Source organism: Aplidium turbinatum, chromosome 1 (assembly GCF_918807975.1).
Source record: "Aplidium turbinatum chromosome 1, kaAplTurb1.1, whole genome shotgun sequence".
Taxonomy (NCBI): Eukaryota; Metazoa; Chordata; class Ascidiacea; order Aplousobranchia; family Polyclinidae; genus Aplidium; species Aplidium turbinatum.
In genome coordinates, this window is record NC_137472.1 from 19078912 (window position 1) to 19101070 (window position 22159).

Here is a 22159-nt window from a genome sequence, read left to right on the forward strand (position 1 = left end):
GTGTCTCGGCAAAGACACTTAATGGCAAGCCAAAATAAGGGGAGCAGCTGACTCGAAGACTATATGTCACTTTGCTGCTTCCTGACGTCTGTAATTGACGTCTGACAGTCTTCTGTTGTATCGCAGTGTATGTTATCGCAATGAGCGCAAATAAAAACACGATTATTATTATTATTGTAGTTAACTGAGCCGAATATAGGATTAGGTGAGCCATGTATTCTTTAGGTGACGTCATTGGTTCAAAACTCATTTTACTGGGTATTGTTTCTATCCAACAGTGCCGTGATTGAGAAGTAGTCATTGGCAGATAAGTGAAGCTCTGTTAAAGAAAATTGAGGATTGCATATGTAAAAGGATCATTTTAAGTCCCTGTCTGTTAAAAGCGTTATACAATAAATTTAGTTTAGTTGCTTTGCCGCCTTGACTGACTCATGGTTTTCGAAAGCAAAACCTCTTAACTATCATTGTTTAATTTTGCCCTTTTTAGTTTTCAAAAGCAAGAGATATCTATTAGCAACCTGAACGGGCTAACTTAGTAACTTTTGTGTCGGCTACGAGGTGGAAATTTTACCGAGTGTGCACTGTGCAGTAGGCTACATCTCTCGTGACAAAGGTGAAAAGTTGATAACGATGGATTTTCTTATTTTTGTAAAATTAATCCACCTTGAAGAGTAGGCATCATACAAGATAAGATGCTTAAAGCAAGTAAGTTTTCATTGTCAAACTTGCAATATTGCAATATTTCCTACGAAAGTTAAACTTTGATGTCGTTTGTAGCCTTAAAAGTTCTGGTACAATTGCAATAGTTAGATGGTTTGTTCTGTAATAAATAATACACGTTACAAATTTTCTGACCAAAATCAAAGTGCCCAAGTCGAACTTCCAAGTTTTCGTCACAATTTCCTTGCTCTCAAAGACAGCATCACGATACTTTATTTTAACTTTTAAGAATGTTAAATCGAGGTATCGATCTATACAGAATTTCAATGAATGAAACACGATACAATAAATTAATGTGGGCCCATGCAACTATTGTACTTATTACCAATTTATTGAAAATCTTAATTACTGTCGGAATTTCAAATGTAAAATGAACTAATCTAATACAATATCTCTCTTTAATTCGGGTTAAAATCAATGTTGAGACATAATGCCCAAAGTTTAAGATACCTCATTTCCTTTACTAACAAAAAGCGAGCATCAAACTAAATTGTAAAACTAATTTATGCTATGATCAGGCCTACATGACAAAAAGTGTTGTTTGGAACGTGCACTAATACTGGATTAACTGCAAATAAGTCAATTTTTAAGTAATTTCGTCATCAGGATATTTTATAGCAAAATTAAAAGTTTTCATATTATAGAAAAAACTTCTGATTTTCAAATAGTGTAAGTTTTATATCTCTTTTCATTGTTTTAATTGGGCAGATAATAAATTTTATCCCAGCCTTAACACAAATTTTAAATCCCCCACTTTAAATTAGGGGTAATATTGAAGGGAAAAATAGTACAAAAGTATGCATTACCATTACCATCGTACTCCATACTATTGTAACTCGCGGAATACGTGAAGAAGATTTGCAGCAATAAATTTCTCTTATGCGTTTTTTCTAAAGTCTCAGTGCTTTCGGATAAAAATGCATTATCTTTAGCGTTTGGTGAAGATCTCGAAGATCAACCAAATCAACAATCCGGAGAAGTCGTGCTTGAAATTGTTTTGGGAACCACGGTTTGCTGCAAAGTAAAAACACAGATCTTCATTAAACTTCGATTTCGTCAAAGTTGTACACTAAAAATGTGTGTTTGTTAACACACACTGATGAAACTTCGGGCATTGAATTAGCTGTTAAGAATCAAATTTCCATAATTTTTTAAGCTTGGCTTCCGTTGGTATGTCGTATCAGTTCAGATCTTCTTCTCATAAATCTCCATAAAAAAATCTGATAAAATTAAATGATACAACTGGAGGCAAGGCTTTGTTAAATACCTACCACTGTATACTGACGAAAAAGTGCTCACGTTTTTACCAGGTAATAGTAGTGATAAAATAAATTGTTGCCAATGGAAGTAGGCCTAATGTAAAATACCATACGATTGGGAACTATAAAAGAAAATCAAAGGACAACGACTCTGCAAACAAGAAAACAAGCACATTTTGATATTAGATTATAGTTCAAATCAACCTTAAGAAACACGTTCTTCTAAATGGTTCATGTAACTTTTTAAATACAGTGGGCTATTTATAGAACGACAGATCCTACCTTGTCCTCCATTCTTGAAATAACTTCATCATTTGCTCATATTCTGTCAGGTTCTTGTCGTCAACTATTTCGGTCACCAGCTCGTTTGAGAGATGTAGGTTGGCACATAATCGGTTGAAATCTCCTATTGGACATTCTATTGCTACTTTCTCCATCATCTTGTTCAACAACGCCTCTATAACAATAAAGAAAACTAATACTTAAAAACTAGCCCACTAAAAAAAATTCTTCTTACTTCCTATGCATTAACTTTATTTAAGCTGCCTCTTAAGTTACCAACCTTCCATATCTTCAACATGTCTCATGTACCTTCCGATCGGTACTATGTCATTCGTCTCAGTCACCTTTTGAGGTGGCCTTTTTGTTGGATTGTTTGAAATGTCAAAAGTTTCCAAGCTGACCAAAAGATCAAGACCTGTGGGTAATTCCTTAATGCGATTTCCTGCAAATGCAAAGTTGTATGATAGGGTAGCATAAACTGATTGTTAAGTTTGTCTACTGGCTTTCAATTGACGATAGCTTGCATGAAAAAATTCTCTTTTGCAAACTCATTCTTCTGGGGCCGGGAGTCTATCTCTTTATGACACCCGATTCGCGATGTTTCTGGACTACGGTGGAAAGTTACTGGAGAGCAGCCAGTCTTTGGTTTTATCACTTCCAGACCTCACACTCTGTTCCAATAGGTGGGTTGAATATGGTACAACAGTTAATGATGTGGTCTACGATCTGTTCCTCAGCACTACAAGTACAAAAAAAGGAAAAAAAGGCGATTTCCCATTGATGCATGGTTGAATGGAAAAGCCCGATGCCCCTACACTAACATATTAAAGCCGACGCTCGTACATAAATGAGTAGACTATTGCATGTTTGATTGCTATTATTACATTTCAGACAAACCACACATTCGAAAATGTCAGGTTAAAAATATCCTAAACAATATCATTAAAAATATCCTATATTTGCAGTAGTCTGGACTACATTTACAGTAAAAGCAACAGAAAACAGAACAATAACAAGTTTCTTCAAATTACCATTGAGCTTAAGAGTTGTCAACTTTGTAAGTTCACATAGGCTCTCTGGTATCTCAATCAGTTCATTGTGTGACAAAGTGAGTTCTTCCATTTCTTTGCACAATTTCAATGAACTCGGAAGATGGTGAAGAGAATTGTAATCAAATTCCAGTCCCTATAAGACGTACAGAAATGTTTTTCAAGGCAAATCACCCTCTTTAGAATTTATACTTCACTACGGTATCTCTGTTCACTACGCTACATACTATTGCATGACATGATTGCGCAAGTTAAATGCTAAAAAGACAAAGGTGGTCCCATACTTGATTCAAGTGTTGGGCGTGAGAAGACAAGGTTCTCATTGTACTGAGCCTTCGGCACTAAAAAGAGTAGGGTGGCCAGTTCCTTTCTCTCGGCCGCCTTTCCTGCAGCAATTATGCCCACCCAATTTATTACACCCTAGGACATTGGAGGTGAGCGGTGTTTCTAACAACCAGCTGAAGCCGGGAGTTGAACCAGGTTTGCATAATTAGAAAGCTAACGCCTTATCCGTTGTGCCATCACACCGCCTCAATCAAATGCTGATAGTCGTAAATTTCTTATAAATATTTGTTAGAAATAAACCACAACCCAATGTCTATCCCAGTTTTCAATTGCAAGAGCTTCCCTGTGGAAGCATAAAGTATAAAATTGCAATAAATTTATTTGTTTTACAAAAGTTTTTTTTCACATTTGAAGCCGAAATTTTACTTTGTTATGATAGGCCTATTATTCAGTCACCTCGCACCTCGTTTGATTCTTTTAATTTGAATGTTACCTTGAGTTTTTCTAGCTGAGAAATCCCTTCCGGCAGTGCTTTTATTCTTACTCCATCTTTTTGCGAGCATTTCAAGTACTTCAGGGACGTCACTAAAAATAATCTTCTTGGAAATTCTTGAAAGAAGTTGTTGGAAATGTCCAAAGTTTCTATATTTTCCAGCTAAAATGATATAAAAAATTTCATAACAAAAGTGTCAAAAGACATTGAGGTAGTATGCAAATTGTCAAAGAAGTTTAATTTATATATTTTTTTTCGAAACTTGTATGTTTCAAATATCAAGCTGAACCTGATGTCGGCTGCTGAACCTATTGTCGGCTGCGTAACCGACTGGTGAGAACATCTGCGCGACGTTCCAAAGGACGTGGGTTCGACACCTCTCCAGAGCATGCGGCTTTGTCTCGGCAAAGACACTTAGTGGCAAGCCAAATTAAGGGGAGCAGCTGACTCGAAGACTATACTGTATGTCACTTCGCTGCTTCATGTCGTCTGTTGTATCGCATCTGTGATCGCAGTGTACTGTATGTTATCGCAATGGGTGCAAATAAAAACACGATTATTATTAATGAAAACTAAGCTAAAAACATGCCATCATAACAGCTGCATGTAGCTTGATCATGGTTTGTTACAACTTCTTCTTCTTCTTGATGTATCAAAATGGTTTATCTTTGACAAAATGATTCAGAAAGATGTCAATACCAAAACTCATAAAGTCATAATAAAAAATTACTTCATTAAAAAAATTGAAATCCATTGAAAAAGAAGCAAGGATATAAATTAACCTTGTAGGCTATACGTTATTATTCTCTGCAACACGGAAAAGTCAGAACAGAAGTTGCAACCACCTTCTACGTTATTACGCGTATTCAGAAAGTTTGAATTTTTTATGAATTCTACAGCAATGTAGGCTATATTGTTCTCTATTCCGATTCTTAATCTTTTCAAAATTGTTGAATTGACAATATTAACAACAAATAAATGCTTCTAAAAAAACAGATGAACAACTTCAATTTAAATAGATGTTTCGTGTTCATCAGACATATTTTCTCAGCTATAATTTTAGTTTATGCCCAAGACGAGTTTTTCAAGACTTTATTTCTTGGGAGTTTGTTTTTCAAGGCGTTTTTCAAAAACAACATATCAATAAATGGAAAACTTAACTCTGTCAATCTCAGTTGCCGGCCTACGCCAGTAGTACAAAACATCTACAATATGCGAAACTATCAGAATTAATTTTCCAATCATGTTTTTTAGTCAGACGATAAAAATTCCTACAACCTATCAAACTAGAATCAGAGTCGACCATGGAAACCCATTTATTGTAAATAAAGAATCTCTACCGGATGGCATTCAAGAAAAATTATTAAAATTGGTAAATATACGTGTTGCAAAAGATGCATTTGGAATGTTCTCTGACGAAGGTTTGGTCAAAGATGAATGTGACTTACGCTGTTGTATCTGACGTATTACTAAATTCCTTGCTTATGTTCCCAAGTGGGCTATTTAACTATGCAAGCATGGATTTTCAACTCTGTTAAACTTGTCTTTTTGTAACCAAATTAATTCTACATTTCTCAATTTGCGTTGACGTGCGTGTTTAATTTGGCAACTCCCAGTCCCAGTTCACTCAAGAAACTTTCTCAGTCCCGATCAGTCGATAAAGATTGTTGCAATCAACTACAAGTCAATACATTCACCTTACAAACATTTTGGTTTAATAAACTTACAAATTTAAGCTCGAACGGAATATCAGTGAGTCGGTTGTCGGCAAGATTGAGTGTTTCGAGAGAAGATACACTTCCCAGTTCGGAAGGAAAATCTTTAAACTGGTTATGACTTAAATTCATTTTCCTGAGTTGTTTCAATCGATGGAGGCCATGAGGCAAAAACTCAAGTTTATTTCTGGAAAAATCGATTTCTTCTACCTGCAAATGATTTGAAAATCAAGTAACAGAAAATAATGGATTAAATCTTCTCTGATGCTTTTATTTTTACAAAAAAACAAAAAAAATCGTTACAGCGGTTAGGCATTTTAAAACAAGAAAAAAAAGCCCAAAGTGAAATATAGTACTGCACCTTTTACGTTTCTCATATAAGAAAACTTGCAACTCTATAGCATCATTGATATTGCATTTATAGTACAATAAGACAGTCAGCAAGTCATTAGTTTCTAATTCACGGACAGTCACTAACTAGGTTTATCAATGCCTTGCATTTCGTTTGTTCTTGATCATGATTAATGTGATCATTAGTTATCAAGAAAAACCTTTATTAGTTTCTAAGGATTCTTTTAAAGCAAACATCAACAAAAGAAATCTTAAAAACTAATGGATAGCATTGAAAGTGGTTGTTTGCAATGCATTTCTTGTTTAGAATGAGCATCATATCATTTAATAACGTTAAGTTTTAGTATTAATTTATTTATTAGACAGTTATTCGGCAACTAACATGCAATCTCTTCATTTTTTTCTGCGTTTGCCAATGTAGGCTTATCTATTTTACACAGTTTGTCTTGGTCAGGTTATTAATTAATAGTAACAAAAATAGTTTAATCAGTATATATTTGTTCCATTATGACGCACCTAAAAATATCCAAACAGTGCTTTACTATTAAATAAATTAAAAATTTAAGTGTTTAAAAAAGTGAAAAAAATTAAATTTGTTTTATACTTGTGTTACGTGGCACAAGGCGTTTGGAAATTCCACAAAATCGTTGTTTTGAAGGCAGATAGTTTTGAGAGCCAAAAGCTTTCTCAAATCACGTGGTAGCTTTGTGAGCTTATTTCCGCTGAAGTTGATCGTATTGACGTCAATTAAGGAGCACAACCCATTGGGAAGATCGCTTATACTGTTGTCGGAGAACGTGATCTAGAAAAATAAAAAAAAGTTTATGTCGCTAGCAGTCAGGGAGTAAATACGTAGGCTACGGTTGTTTTCATCAGAAGTAGCCTATCTCACTCTATTGAGTCAGTCCTGTTACTCAACGCAACAAGCAGTTTAGGCTACCAGCCTCATTTTTTATAATCACAAATCGATTTCGCTAATATAGCGTCCTCAGTATGATCATGTCAAGTGATCATCAGTCATGTGATCATCCTCAATATGATCAAGACTTAACATGATCATACTGAGGATGCTATATTAGCGAAATCGATTTGTGATTACAAAAATGAGGCTGGTAAACTGTTTAGATTGTTGTGCAAATGCCAGCATTTGATGAATGCAAAATAGCAGTACTTTTTCTTCGTCGTATGAGCTGTTCTTCTGAACTATATGTTTGGGCATGATGTCATCAGCCACTCGACAGTCTCGTCATCCAGGGCCTTCAGTCCAAGCGTTCCATGTGGTGGTTGATGGATTGGGCAGCCATGGACGACATGATCTACTGTCTGGTCTGTGGCGCCACACTCGCATCCCGGAGAGGGAGCCAGGCCCCATCTGCACATGTCTGAACGAAAGCGACCGACGCCGGTTCGTAGGCGGTTAAGCCGGACCCACGCAAGTCTTGCGAGGGACATTACGGGAGGGTGGGGATCGACGTCGGGTAGGAAATCACGGAGTCGGGAGGTGTTGTTTTGCCACTCCATGTTCCATGTGTAGTTCGTCCAGTGTGCCGCACTTATTCTAAGATCTTCAACGTTGTTCAGAAGCTGTCGTGCAACGGGCACAAATGGGCGTCTTGATTTCAGTCGCTGCTGTCCTCCAGGTAGGCGCTGGAGTGTACTGTGGAGGAGGTGGTCGGGGTCCAGTGCGCGACGAGCAAGGGAAATCATGGCTCCTTTACGGTGAAGCTCAGCGGGTTGAATGCCTGCAAGGATGGGAAGGCAGTCCGTTGGAGTGGGACGCAGGCATCCAGTCACAGTGCGTAGTGCGTCATTGATGGCGGTGTCAATGTGGCGGGTGTGAGAGCTGCGGCACCACACTGGTGCGCAGTACTCAGCAACAGAATGGACGAGGGCCAAGGTAGCTGTGCGAAGGGTTTTCGCATCAGCTTCCCAGCCGGAACCCGCCAGCCGCCTCAAAAGTGCAACGCGCGCAGATAGTTTTTTGCGCAGTGACTCCAGGTGTCGTCGGTACGTGAGTGACCTGTCCAGGGTTACGCCGAGGTAGGTGGGTTCGGCGCAGTAGGGGAGGTGTTTGTCATCGGTGGTAATGTTGATCTCACGTTTTGCTTCCTTGTTGTTTAGGAAGGCCGCCGACACTGTCTTTGCCTTGCTAAGCTGTTGCTTCCATTTCTGGAGATATGTTGATATAGTTGACATGTCCTGGCTTAGGTTCCTCTCCATTGACTGCTAATCTCCGGCTGGATGGCAGGAGAGCCAGATCGTCTGCGTAAGCATACTTCCTGGAGATGGTATCAGGCAGGTCATAAATGTAAGTGTTAAAGAGGAGGGGAGCCAGGACAGAGCCCTGTGGGACGCCGTTCCTGAGTCGACGTAGTCTACTTCGTCGGCCGCTACCGGTGGAAAGGGTAAAGCTGCGGTTTTGCACAAGTTCCATAATCATATGGACCATGTGCCTGTCAGGAAGGAGACGGAGTAGTTTGCAGGTAAGGCCGCTGTGCTATACAGTGTCGTAGGCAGCTGTGAGATTGGCAAGCACGGCGCCAGCCTTCTTTTTTGCCGAGAAGCTGTCCTCGATGTCTTGGGTCATCAGAGTGACCTGGTCTACGGTTGATCTTTCGTGGCGAAAGCCGGCTTGTTCCCAAGAGAGCTGAGGGTCTATTATCGGTTCGACACGGGCGTAGATAAGTCTCTCGAGTATCTTGAAGGAGATACAGAGCAGAGAGATTGGGCGGTAGCTCTTCGGATCCCCTGGGGGCTTTTTCGGCTTTGGGACTGCAACCACTAGGGCTCTTCTCCAGATTCTTGGGATGCGCAGGTGACGTAAGCAGCAGGAAAGGAAGTATTTTAACCAGGACCTCATAAAGGGGGAAGCTTGGAGTATTAGTTTCGGGCATAGGTGATCAAGGCCCGAGGATTTGCCTGGCTTTAGGTGCTGGAGGGCGGAGGCAAATTCTTCTGGGGTAAACTCACCAGAGATGTTGCCCACGACAGGTGTTGGGACCTTTCAGAGGTCCGTCATTTCCTTGAGGACGGACTTGTCTGATTCACGGTCTCTCGTTCTGTGCACTCCATTTTTCACAAGTTTTGAGGCAATGGCATTTGCCGAAATGGGGCATTGGCGACGAGAGGCACGTGATCTGCCAGTGAGGTTGTTGAGTGTACTCCATGCTGTGCGGCTGGAGTGCGTGAAGTCGATTGAGGCTATGGCTTCTGTCCAGCGCTTCTTCCTCTTTGAATCCAATCTTGCCAGCAGGGCTGTTGCTGAGTTGGTGGTGGCGGTGCCCTGGGGGAAACGGAGGAAGTCGCGGTAGAGCCTGTCGCACTCCACATCCCAGCAAGGTATGTAGTTTTTCCGTCGACCTCGCGGGATGGAATCTTTTGCCACAGATATGATTGCATCACAGAAGTCCTGGTAGGCTTCATCCACTTTGATGGTGAGTGGGGATGGGAGGTACTGCGTAGCTTCGTTTGTGAGTAAGCTGTAGTATTCCCAATCGGCCTTTCCAAAGTTCCATCGCTTGACAGGCTTGCTCGGAATAGGTGTGGCAAGCACGGGGCCGTGATTAGCGAGGGTCGGTGTTGAGACCTTGGGAACTTCTCTAGCACACGTCTGTCCGGCTGGCGATCATCACTTGCGAAAGCCAGGTCTGGGTTCGTGCCAGTGTTCCAACGACCGGAGTGGAAGCTCGGTGCGCCCTTAGGATCGTATAAGAGGGCGAGGTTGTTGTTGGTTGCCCAAGCGGCCAGACGTTCTCCGTCGTTGTTGATGGAGTTGTAGCCCCAGTCAGTGTGGTGGCCGTTAAAATCGCCAGCGTAGAGGCTGGGGTGGGGGAACATTGGGATGGTTGTTGATGTTATCCGCGAAGGTGGGGGGCTTGTAGACATTGACGATGTTGTAGCCTGCTACATCTACACAAAGCCACTCGATCTCCGATTGAGCTTGGGATTGGTCAACCAAGGACCAGCTCAGCCGGTCATGGACAAACGTGGCGAGGCCGTGTTTCCTGCTGCAGGTTGCGCCTGCGAGTGTGAAGTTGGTTATTACCAACTTATCTACAGATGTGCAGTGAGTCTCCTGGAAGAGGATGATGAGGGCTTGATGCTTGGTGGCCAGGTGCTCGATGATGTTGAGCTTGCTGGCCGTGATGCCCTCGGTGTTCAGCTGCAGTACGGTGGGTCGTCTGTACTTTTCGACAGTGCGAGCACTGCCGTGCCCTGAAAAGGGCATTTCCCTACCCACCCTGCGCTGAACAGTCTCATTAGCTCTTGTTTGACAAGCTTCGTTTCGCATACGTACTTTGTATAATTTCGTATGTTACTGACGGGGGAGACCACGTGAAGGTGCTTGTCTTCCTCCCCGCCCCTCCCCATAGCAGTACTAACCATAGTCTATGTTTGATTTTTTTCCTTTTATGAAAAGCGAAGGGTACGCTAGGTTTATTTTTATTTGAAACTTTATTTAAAACTGTGGAAGGAGCTTTCTAACGGTGAAGTGATAAGGTTGCTCCAGGAAAGGTTACAAATCCAGAACTTTTCATGAAAATCAATCTTCCTGCTCTACCCTTTCCAGCAACTTCATCATCGTTAACTTTTCATGTATTTTTGGTGTGTCTTGTGTCTCTTTCATCACAGTACATGAACCATATCGCTATTTACAATATTCGAAACTAAATCGTTTTCAAGTGTTTTTTGTGTGTCTTGTGTTTGTTTTATCGCAATGCATGAACCTTTTCAGATTTAACACGAAAAAAACGTTGAATGGTAGTTTAATCAATTATTTCTGAAAGTTCCTTGGTTTCACATTGTCTGAAAACAAAAATAACAGCCAAATTTGCGTGCAATCTTGTTCAGAAATGTAGTTTTCGAGTGTGAACAAAGTCACCCTGCTAATGGGGTGACTTTGTTCACACACTAACCACAGGATGACACGTTTCCGTCAGCGGCTACGAAAATAAGCAATGTCTGATTGGATAGGTAAGAGCTCATGTGTTGCGATAAAACACATTTCAGATTTCTATCAGTTGCAATTCAAAAGTTATAAAGCAAAAAGTGTCGAACGTTTGAACAAAGTCACCACGTTTGAAGGTATATATATTTTGGTATTCATAACCTTACATTCTTGTGACATCATAAACGAGCATTACTGGCATGCGCAAATTTTTATGAAGTGTCACAAAATGTTAGGTGACATTTAAAATTATGCAATATTCAACATAAGGTTTCTGTAAAATAAACAAAACAATGTCGACTATTCGCCAGATTTCTATTGAAGAAAATGCACAGTAGAAAAAAGCATGAAAGGGGGCATGGACGCCATCAAAGTGACGAAGAAGGCGAAGAAGAAGATGAAGACGACGAAGATGATGATGATGATGAAGAAGAAGCCAAATACCTAAGAAAAATACTGCAAAAGCCACATAACCGCCGTCACCGTAGAGCAAGAAGAAGCCGTAGCACCAGCCGCATAGAAAGGAAAAAATTCGATAAAAAGTTTATGCAGAATTTATACAAACTTTTCGTATTTACATTGCTTTGCTTTGTAATGCTTACATTTCTTTGGATGGCTGGTTAAAGACTCTGTTTTACTACTAACTGAAAAATACAACCGTTTTACAATCAGTGGTGATGTTTAACAACTGGTTTGATGAGCAAATATTTTCCATGTAAGTTTTTTTTTATCATGATTGTGCTAAGCTTAATTTGACAATAACAATTATAAAAAGCATCAGGAAAACTAGGGGATAAGTAAACTATCGAAAAATACAATCAAAGAAATTAGAAGTTAGCGTTTTTGCTGATGTTACTAATGTTTGTTACCCACTTCTTACAACATTTGAAATCAGCAACACAACTTGATCGTTATTACCTTACCTTTGGCAACCCTGTTTGATCTGAACATTTGGTTAACTTAACTTCAATCATGTTGTGGAATTATTTGGGCGCAGAGCAATTGTACAAATTAACTTACCGGATTTAATTAACAAATAAACACAACAAATTTATTCTGTTTGCAATGTATGACTACTATTGTCTTCATTAAGTTATGATGTCACAAAGAGCATACAATTTTCAAACCAACAAAGTTTATGCAATTATAGTCAGCAGTTTGCCTGCTCATAAAACAAAGGCAATCAAAGCAGTATGAATGTAAAATAATCGCAGTAAAATGATGTTAAAACTCTGCAGAAAATGCCTTTTGACCATCCTGTCAATTGCTACTGCAGCTTAAAACAAAAGTTTATCTGGACTGTGATCTTGTTTGTATGGGCAGCAGTTTTCGTATACGTGCATTATCATTTGTAATCATTTACCGACGTTTTATCACGGGAAGCTGTCGTGAATACTCAAAAATGTCTATTATTTGAGGTGAGTAGCTAATGTTTTTGTTCAGCCCGTTAGATCACGAATTTTATTATTAATGAATCTGCTCAGTGTGTCCACATTTTGTCAATGTAGGTCTACATCTATGTCATCAATTGTCATAAATTTGTCCCGAGTTCAGCAATTTCCTGTGTGTCGCACCTAAAAACGTTTAAGAACTACTGGTTTAGTCTGATTCTTCAAGTATATAGTTTATCTCACCGATAGAAATATTTAGTTTATTTTTTGAAAGAAAAAATTGGCACAGGCATATTGATCTTCCTGCACAAAGGCTCTCAGTCAAATAATTAAAAGACTTTTTGGTGCAAAATCCTTTATGTTGAGACGAGACAGCCACCTGCTGTACAACCAAACAATTGATACCAATGCTTTGGGTTAAAAACATTTCCATCTCATTATTTTGAAAAGGATGACAACTTAACATTGACTAGGCTACAACTACACATGTGGGAATGTTTTTACGTTTAATTCAAACTGACGTGCAACATCGTAACTAATTGAAACTAATATTAAATAAATTGAAACCACAAGGAGTTTTAAAGCATAATGAACTTTAATGAGAAAACAAAATCATTGTGTCATGCCCTTAGAAAGTTTAAACGGCTAATAAAGGCGTCGAGAAGCGCAGCTTGAAAACCATTGCAGTAAATCCTTGCTAATTAAAGACTGAGCCTGATTTGCCATATTGTGTAGATTCTAGCATACTGACTTTTGAAAGCATGTCACTACAGGACAATTATGGTTAGAGAATTTTGTTAGCTGCCATTACAGCAATTAATTAACTTGCTATTTATTTTTAGTTATCATCCACAAGCAAGCGAAAATTGAAATGAACGAAAGAAGGTTTTCTTCTCCAAACCCACGTTTAATGGCAAAATATGTGTCATGACTTTATTATGGCACCGAACAAGCTGCATATGAGGTTGCCATTTTATAATTTAAAAAAAATACAGCCGTAACCAACAAAACGAAAATCCGTGTGACTTAAAAAAATTGTTATCTTGTCTTTTATTTGTCAATATTATCAATAACCCTGGGCATAACAAGCCAGGTCTCGGTCATTTTATTTACCATGGTAATGTCAAGATGTGTATGCAACCTGGTGTAGCTTCTCGTTTAGTGTCAGATACAGGTTTTTCACATTGTGTCTTGTGCATTTCTGGAGCTGTCATTAACTACATTAGCGCCCTTTAGTCTGCAATATTTAGGTCTACAATAACAGCCAACATGACCTGCCAGCATAACAAAAAACACCATATATTGCATACATGTATGAATGAATCAACGAACTTTGTGTTCACTAAAATGTGTAGACATCTAGATTGGATATCATGAGCTTGGTTCCTGTAAAAACGGTCTGTGCGTTCCACGTTTCTTCCCAATATTATTCTCCTGTGAACCTCATAACCAATTTCATTAGTTTTCTACAGCACTCTCTAAAAAAAAAACTAAGTGCTGTTGAACATAGATTTATTTTCGAAGTGCTTTGCTCAAGCAAACTCCAAAAGTTCTACATTTCTGCTTAGTCTTGCCGTTTTTTCATTGGCAAAGTCATGTATTTATCAATTGGACTTATTTGAGCTGATGATTTACGTAATTCACGTAGGACATACTGTCAATTACCTCATTCAAGTACAGTAAGGTTTTCATTTCAATTGGTAGATCAGTAATCTTGTTGCCAGCCAGATCTAGGATTATCAAGTTCCGCATTTGCGAGATTGTATCCGGGATCGCAAAGCGTCCACTGAGTTTGTTCTGTCCAACATACAACTCTCGCAGAAAGGATAGCTTGCCTGCATTGATTAAGAATCTAAATTCAGATATTTTGCCGGAAATCGACAACTTTGAGTGTGCCTAAATATTGTTTTAGTTTATTTCCATTTCCAACAACTGTACGAAACTACCTGATGGTAGATTTAATGATAGATTTATCATGAAACAAAAGAGCTTATGTGGCTTACTATTAGGCTACTCGCCAAATAAGATAAAAAATCTCAGGCATACTCTAAACGTGGGACCCGCTGTTGTGAAGATAATGCTCAGTAACTTAGCCTATTTGTTAGAGTGCCTTCTTTTGAAGGGACAGGCATTGGTTCAATACGCTGCCGGTCGGTCGGTTACACAAACGACCAACTGGATCTTGTTCCTTGTATGTCACTTAGCAAAGGATTGGCTTCGAGGTAGCCCATCTTAACTGCTGCACTGACACTGCGTTCTTTGTGAAGCGTCGAAAGAAACGCGTATTTGCGATATCTACGGCACTAGGCTATACATAAAAAAACACACACACATAATTTTATTAAACAGAATATAGTGAATCAGATTTGGCACATTCATGCAAGGCATAGATTGTAAGTTATATATTTAAGCATATATTCATTCATGCAAGGCTTGACCCGAAATGCACCTTAAAATATTATTTAAGTAATCGGATACAAACTTTGGTTGAATACAAGGCTATAGTCATGTGTCTCATGCTCGGTCAAACAAAACCCTTAATCTTGCCTTCCAATCGTTTTTTTTTTGCTCAAACGTTTCCTTCGGCTTACAACAAGTGAAGGCTAAATAAATAAAATTTCGTGGGCTTTCAGCATAGGGTACTCACCAATTTCTGGTGGTAAAGATTTCAAACGATTTCCCTCCAAACCCAACACCTCCAAGTTCTTGCAATCACCAACACGAGACGGCAAAGCAATTAATTTGTTTTGGTTCAAGCCTAGCGAACGCAATGACGTCAGACGAGGAAAGTCACGATGAAATTTACTCAACTGGTTTCTGAATAAAATAAGATGGGTTTGTCGGCAGGATTAAAAATCTAAAACGCAAGCAATATTTTGTTTGCACTATGGCTGGCTGTTGCGTGGGTCAAAACTCAAAACTATAGTCAAAGCTATAACGTTTTGCAATTGATTGAGTTTCGCTTTTAGCAGCATGATCGTTGCTTACTTCACAGTGTAGATTCTAACGATCTGTTTAAGCCTGATGCTGCGAGTTAGTTGTGGCAATATCGAATTACACGAGCTTTCGGAACACAGTTTCCTAGTCATGTGCTATGACGAACAGGCTTAAACAGATCGTTAGAATCTACACTGTGAACTATAACGTTTTATTTTGATTGAAATTGCACCTAAAACGTGGTTTTAAAAGTTACTTTATATCAGTCTGCATCATTGCGTGTCTACCTACATCGTTGAATTAATTATCCGTTAGACTACACAAAACATTTCAAGTTTTACTTTATTCATTTGATCTTATTTCTGATTTTGTATAAAATGCTTAATTTTCTTAGAATTTCAGCTGGAATTACATCAGTAAGCTTACCTTGAAAGAGCTAATTCTTCTAAAGACGGTAGTTGAAAGAGTTGAGGAGGAAGAAACTGGATTTTATTGTCATCAAGGCGCAAGTCAATTAGTGATGCCATGTCACATATTGTAGCAGGCAAACTGAAAAATAAAAAAAATATTTGATCTACTGGCAGATATACTTTTTCTTGCCTCAGAATGACATGCCGACAAAAGTCAATATAATTATTAGAAAATTAATATAGGCTACGCCAAGTTGCGAACAAGCTAGGATAGTTGAAAATGAAGTGCATCTATTAAAGACATGTCTTCACAGGTTTTTTTGAATTTTTACAGGCTAAAATATGGTCAGACATCTTTCCTGAGCTGTCGTCATTCTGCAAGATAATCGGATATTCTGTGGTTTGTGGAGATTCCGCAGCCAGACATTTCACGCAAAAAAATAAGCTACAACGTTTTTATTAAAAACCACACCACAAATGCATCTTCACTCTTTTATTAAGTTTAGTTTAAGATGATTTGATTAACAGTCGGATGGGGAAGAGACTCAATAGTCTACTGAAAGCATGAATATTTGGTAGACTACTTTGATTTGATAGCGTTATAGAGCAGCGGTTCTTAAACTGGGGGGCGCGAAAGGTTCACAAGGGGGGCGCGAGCGATGTCAAACTATGTGACTAAACGTCGCGTAATAAAAATTTGGGGTCGTAATGAAATAGTTTAGTTTAGTCTAGTGCCGGTAGGTTGTAGTCTTGCCATGATGTCAATTGACCACAACCGTAGGTATGAAATGTCGAACGATAAAATATAGCCAATCGTAACAATTGATGCATTGTTACGCCATCATTGCTGTAACGTGCTGACCAAAAGTAACCTTACCGCTTGCAGTATGATTTCAAAGTAGCCTAGCAACCTTCCAGAATGAAAGATGACAAGAAATCCCTTTCGTGTTAACGAGGACATTTTCCAGACGGTTTGCAAGAGGAATTCTTGGAAATAAAGCGTAACTCCACTGCAAAAGACGATTATGAAGCAATGCCACTAACTGATTTTTGGGTTAAATATTTGCACATATACACAGGGCCGGACTTAGCTGATGGGGGGCCCGGGGCACTTTTAGATCGGGGGGCCCCCGTGCAAAAAAAATTTTCGCGCCTACGGCGCGAAAAACCATCTCTACGTCTACAGTAACATCAGTCCAGTACTGCACAGCATTTTGCAGAAACTTTAAAGGCCAAAAGGAAAAAAATAACACAAAATCACATTTTTTTACACATAGGGGAGCCATTCAAAAGTCGGGGGGCCCGGGGCAACTGCCCCCTCTGCCCCCCCCTAAATCCGGGCCTGCATATACAAGGGAGTGGGTAGCGTGGCGATACGCACACTTCTTCCGTTTTCGTCCACTTATCTGTGCGAAAGTGGCTTTTGTACACTTTTGAACATAAAAACAAAACATCGAAACAAACTTATTGATTGTGAAGCCGATCTGAGGTGTGCATTATCAGCTACAAAGCCTCGAATTAAACTTTTGGTTTCCGAAAAACAATTACATCCCTCACATTGATGAAAGCTAAATATAAATTCCTGTAGTCATTACACTTTAATGTTTGCTAATTTTGTAGTTTGGTGGGGCGCAAGTTTGGATGGCACGTCAAAGGGGGGCGCGGCTCAAAAAGTTTAAGAACCCCTGTTATAGAGAAAATTTGAAGAAGTCTCGTTAAGGGTAAATTCAATTCGGAGGAGATAAACTTAGTGCTTGCTTTCAAATATTTTGATAACAGCTGATTTACAATTTACCGGCACTAAATGCTTAACAAATGTAATTCAGTAGACAAGTTTTTTCTTTGTAAGCGTAACGTTATCAATGAAACAACATTTTTTTATTGTGAGATTTACGTAGAAGACATGCAAACTAAAATAATTCTTTTCGTTATAAAATCAAAAGAGAGTTTTTTCTTTGTTAACATCTCAGGCATTTGCTTATTTGAACAAATCAATTTTTACCTCGGCAACTCTCTCTCATGGAAGCATTTACAAGGATGGATGGTCATGTAATTTTGTTTGGATGTGAAACAAAAACGTACATAAAAAAACAATAATAAACATACACCTTGCATCCAATGAGAGAATACGAAAGACTGTAGCCCTGTGAAGGCATAAGAAATCGTCGAGTATGTACTTTTTGCGTTTTTAAATGGAAAATTGACACAATCAAGAAGAAAGAAAGAGAAACGTTGCTTGCATGAACTCTCTTATGCATGAATGTAGGTTAGAGAAACTCTGGATTTCCAAATGCGTACCTTGTTACCAAAATGCTAATTTTACAATACCTGCTGATTGAGTTGCCAGATAGCCCTAAACGCTCCAACTTTTTCATCCTTGAGATGGCGCTAGGGAACACTGTTATTCGATTTTCACTCAAACCGAGCACTCTGATACTCTCAAGAAAAATTCCCATTTTGTGTGGAAGCTTTTCAATTCTACGGATTAAAAGTAAAGTGATTGTTATTGAAAATGATTTTCTCAATAAAAGCACTCTGTTGGAAAATCAGTATCGGTACAATGCAGCCTAATTCCAGCTATTTTCATTTTGAGTGGAGCTTAAAGCAACTTGCATTCATTTCCAACACAAATACGAAAAACAAACGAAATATTGTTTTTAAACTACTCTGTATGTTTGGCAGCATTATAAAAAATTTAATCACGGATAAAATTTCTACCAATGCTTAGCCTATTGCAGTATTATTCCTTCTGCTATTGTACTTCGCATGCTACTTAGGCTATTTTTCATGACAAAAGTATGCCTACAGTTTTAATAATGTTTAAGTGTGAACATAAGCTGAAATAGTATAAGACCATAAAAGTATAGAACAGTTGTGTCTCCATTTATGGTTAGATTAGGCATTAGGCTACTATTTGAGATGAACGTACTTGTTTCCATTGAGGCCGAGTACTCGCAACTGCCAAAGAAATGATATGTTTTCTGGAAGTTCCTTCAAGCAATTCCTGTTTGCAAACAATTGAACTAAGTTCTTCAGGTGAGAAATATTTTCTGGCAAAGCCTGTAATTTAACAGATAATAAAAAAGCTTTGCTATTTTCATACGATTCAAAGCTAATTACGTGTGGTTTTTATTACGCAATGCAACTATAACGTATAGCCTATGGTTTATTCCTGATATTTTACAATACAGTTCAGAAAGGTTAAGAGCAGACGTATTGAGACAAAATTGAACACACGCTTACTCAAAATCTATTTTCATCAAACTTTGTAACCACACAAGATTTATCGTGCAACAAAACAAATGGCCACGTTTTCGGCTATTATAACCTTCGTCAAGCATTACAGTGACTGGTTTAGCAAGTTGCCATTAAAACAAGAATCGATAACGGATGTAAAAGAGGGATTTGATCTTGTGCTTCCTTAAAATTGAAACAAAAACCAGATTATTTTTTGTTTTTTTAAAGTACAATTTTTTTAGCTGACATTCTTCGCTCAATCTTTTTTATTTTATTGACCAGGTGTATTTAAGACGCCGAGGTTTAGCAGTGGATTATAAAGACAGTAATATATCATTTGCCCCTCAAAAACTGAAAAAATAATAAGTTGCAATATTTCGATGTAAACACAATTCTCACTGAACTAACAACTTAATTTACATGATCTATTCCAGTGTTAATTGAGGTATGAGATGAAGTGTGTTTTGTATATGATATAGCGCAGGGCTTCCCAAACTTTTTTGCTCACGACCCCTTTTATTCTCCTAAAATGTTTCGCGACCGCTTACGATTAAAAGCGACGAAATAATATACATTTGTGATATTTATTGAAAAAAAAACAACAACAAAACCCAAAACAATTTACTGGCACTCAGTTCAGTTTGTTTTTATTTATTTATGACCATCACAACGAAGCTTATGGGCAGCCTACTGGAAACAAAACAAAAAAGCAAACACATTTATTCAGTGTGATGGGTGGGACTGCTTTCTGCCACAAAGCAAGTCCAGCCGTGGTTCAGTGTTAGTTAAAGCAGGTCTCAAGGCGATTTCAATGTTGCTTAGTTTGAAACGATAGGCGAAGTGAGAACATTTCAGATAAATCATTTTTTAATTTTGGTTTCCAGATGTTCAATTTTTTGATGAACGCATCAATTTTAGATTTCAATGCAAAATATTAATGTTTTCTCCTAGAAGGGACAAATTAAATTCGTTCAGTTTTTCAAGCAAATCTGACATTTGGCATAATTCCAAAAGCTAGATGCGAAAATAGTGGACCAAGACTGAATTTTATTCTGTTGGAAAAAAAATCACGATTTCAGTTTTCAACGTTAATTGGCTAGCTATTTTAAAGCTTTGATATTTGAAAGCCAACTCACTTCACGGTGCAGTAAAAGAGTTTTTAACCTCCATTCCACCCCATAATTTTTCAAAAATCCGGGCAGCCTATTGGGTGAGTGACTCTTAATAAAGTTAAGAACTGTCACAGCATCTCGCACAGAAGTGTTAATATGCAGTATCTTGTGCAAATTGGTATACTTCCTGCGACCCCTGAAGCTTGTTACGCGACCACTTGGGGGGTCGCGACCCCCAGTTTGGGAAGCCCTGATATAGCGTATAGACAGGGACACTTCAAATAAATTTTCGACATTTTTCTGAAAGACTACACGACACTATACATTCAAATGTTATTGAAATCCTTTTTGTGATTGTGAAGGAAAACTTCTTTATGCGTATAGCTTCCTTTCAAACCAAAACTTGAATATCAAATTTTTACAGAAATTCAATTTATTAATTTGATAAATTTGGTAAAATACAAGGTGTGCTTCTTGGAAAAAAAAGGTTATTGGACCTAAAAATGCACAACATGCGCGACCAAACCAAACAAAACTTGCTGGAGCTCTCTAGACCTCCAAATAATTATTTTCTGTTATTGATCACAACTTTTGCGTCGTCCTTTTTGTCTTACAAGTTTTATTTTGTTGAAACTCTGGTGTCTCAAAATTTTTGGATCCACTACTGGTAATAATTGCAAGAAAAGAGACCAGGTAGTGCAACAAATAACGGATTAACACGTGATAATCTAATTAAAAATTTGTGAGAAGTCTCTTTCGACATACAACTAGTGATTGAGCCCTAGATTACAACATTTAGTAAGCAGCAGGGCTTCAGTCACGTTGTTTCATTCATGTTCAAGAGAAACGAAACGAACTTCCTTGCCGTTTTATTATGAAAAGTATGTTCTTGAAGTTTCCCTAATCAAAATGTAATAGCCTACTTCCGATTATTTCTCTATCTGCATATTTTGAGTAGGCTATACTGCAGTTAGTTAAACAGTTTACGTACTTAACATAAATCATCAGCTTCTAAACAGAATATGACTAGTCGGTAAAACTCACATATAGAAGCAGGGCTATGATTTTACTAAAGTAAATACGAGAGTACTTTCGAATATAAAAAGGAAAAATTACTTCAAGTCTATTATCGCTGCATTCCAGGTACTCCAAGTATTTTAGTTCACACAGTTTGTTGGGCAAGACGGTAAGTCGATTTCTGCGCACCGAGAGAGCTTTTAGGCAAAAAAGTTTTCTGTAACAGTAAAATAAGTTTAGATTATTTAATCACACGAATCCATAACATTTGTTCATTAGCGATTAGTTAATCACATCTTTTTATATTCAAGGCGCATGAGTTGCATAAAATAGATTTTCAAGAGGCATTGTAAATTATTTTTCAAATTGCGCCATGTTTATCTCACTTAAGCAAGTCCAAGTGTTTCACCTGATTTCATTTGGAATCTCCTTTATCTTATTGTCGTTCAGTATCAAGCATTCAATCTCGCCAACTTCAAACACAGCATCAGGAATTTCGTATAAATCTTTATCTGAAAGATCCAAAGTCAACCTTCCTCCTGCTCCTTTATACAAGCACTTTCGAAAATACTCCTCATCGCATGTGAGTAGTTTGTCTTTCAGTGAATCCGTTTTACCAATTTCAACAGCTTCAGTCATTGTCTGACAGTGCTTTGTAGGCTAATTGAAATAAAATGATGTTTCCGAAGTGCAGCCTACAAGCAAGGTGTTGATTGCAACAAACTTATTGTCTAGTGTGAATCAACATAAATGAAAGGCCGTATGTAAGTAAAAAAGTTGTATATCTTGAAACAGGTAGGCTTACTGTAGTCATACTGTACATAAAATATCGTGTGTACCGGTAGCAATATACTTCAACAAAACGATCGCTCAATTGAAATCAATGTTTTTCTTGTAAAAGCTTTAGTCTATTTAAGTCTTGACTCTTGATAGGTAGTCTACGATTGTTGACA

The 22159-nt window shown here is 38.2% G+C and overlaps 1 protein-coding gene and 1 long non-coding RNA gene across 2 annotated transcripts; one reads left to right on the forward strand and one right to left on the reverse strand.

The window, feature by feature from the left end:
- Positions 1–828: 828 nt before the first annotated feature.
- LOC145786976 (uncharacterized) lies at positions 829–21845 on the reverse strand. Its single transcript, XM_082598758.1, has 14 exons — positions 21616–21845; positions 21306–21423; positions 18770–18900; positions 18169–18318; positions 15857–15979; positions 15141–15310; positions 14159–14328; positions 6759–6956; positions 5816–6013; positions 4089–4250; positions 3293–3446; positions 2542–2703; positions 2262–2436; positions 829–1734 (listed from the first exon to the last, which is right to left on the reverse strand). The coding sequence occupies exons 1-14, from the start codon at positions 21843–21845 to the stop codon at positions 1611–1613; spliced, it is 2265 nt and encodes a 754-aa protein (XP_082454884.1). The 3' UTR covers positions 829–1610.
- LOC145775588 (uncharacterized) lies at positions 12262–13680 on the forward strand. The gene is made up of 2 exons (XR_014290163.1): positions 12262–12520; positions 13336–13680. It is a non-coding gene; the product is annotated as an uncharacterized LOC145775588 (long non-coding RNA).
- Positions 21846–22159: the final 314 nt, after the last annotated feature.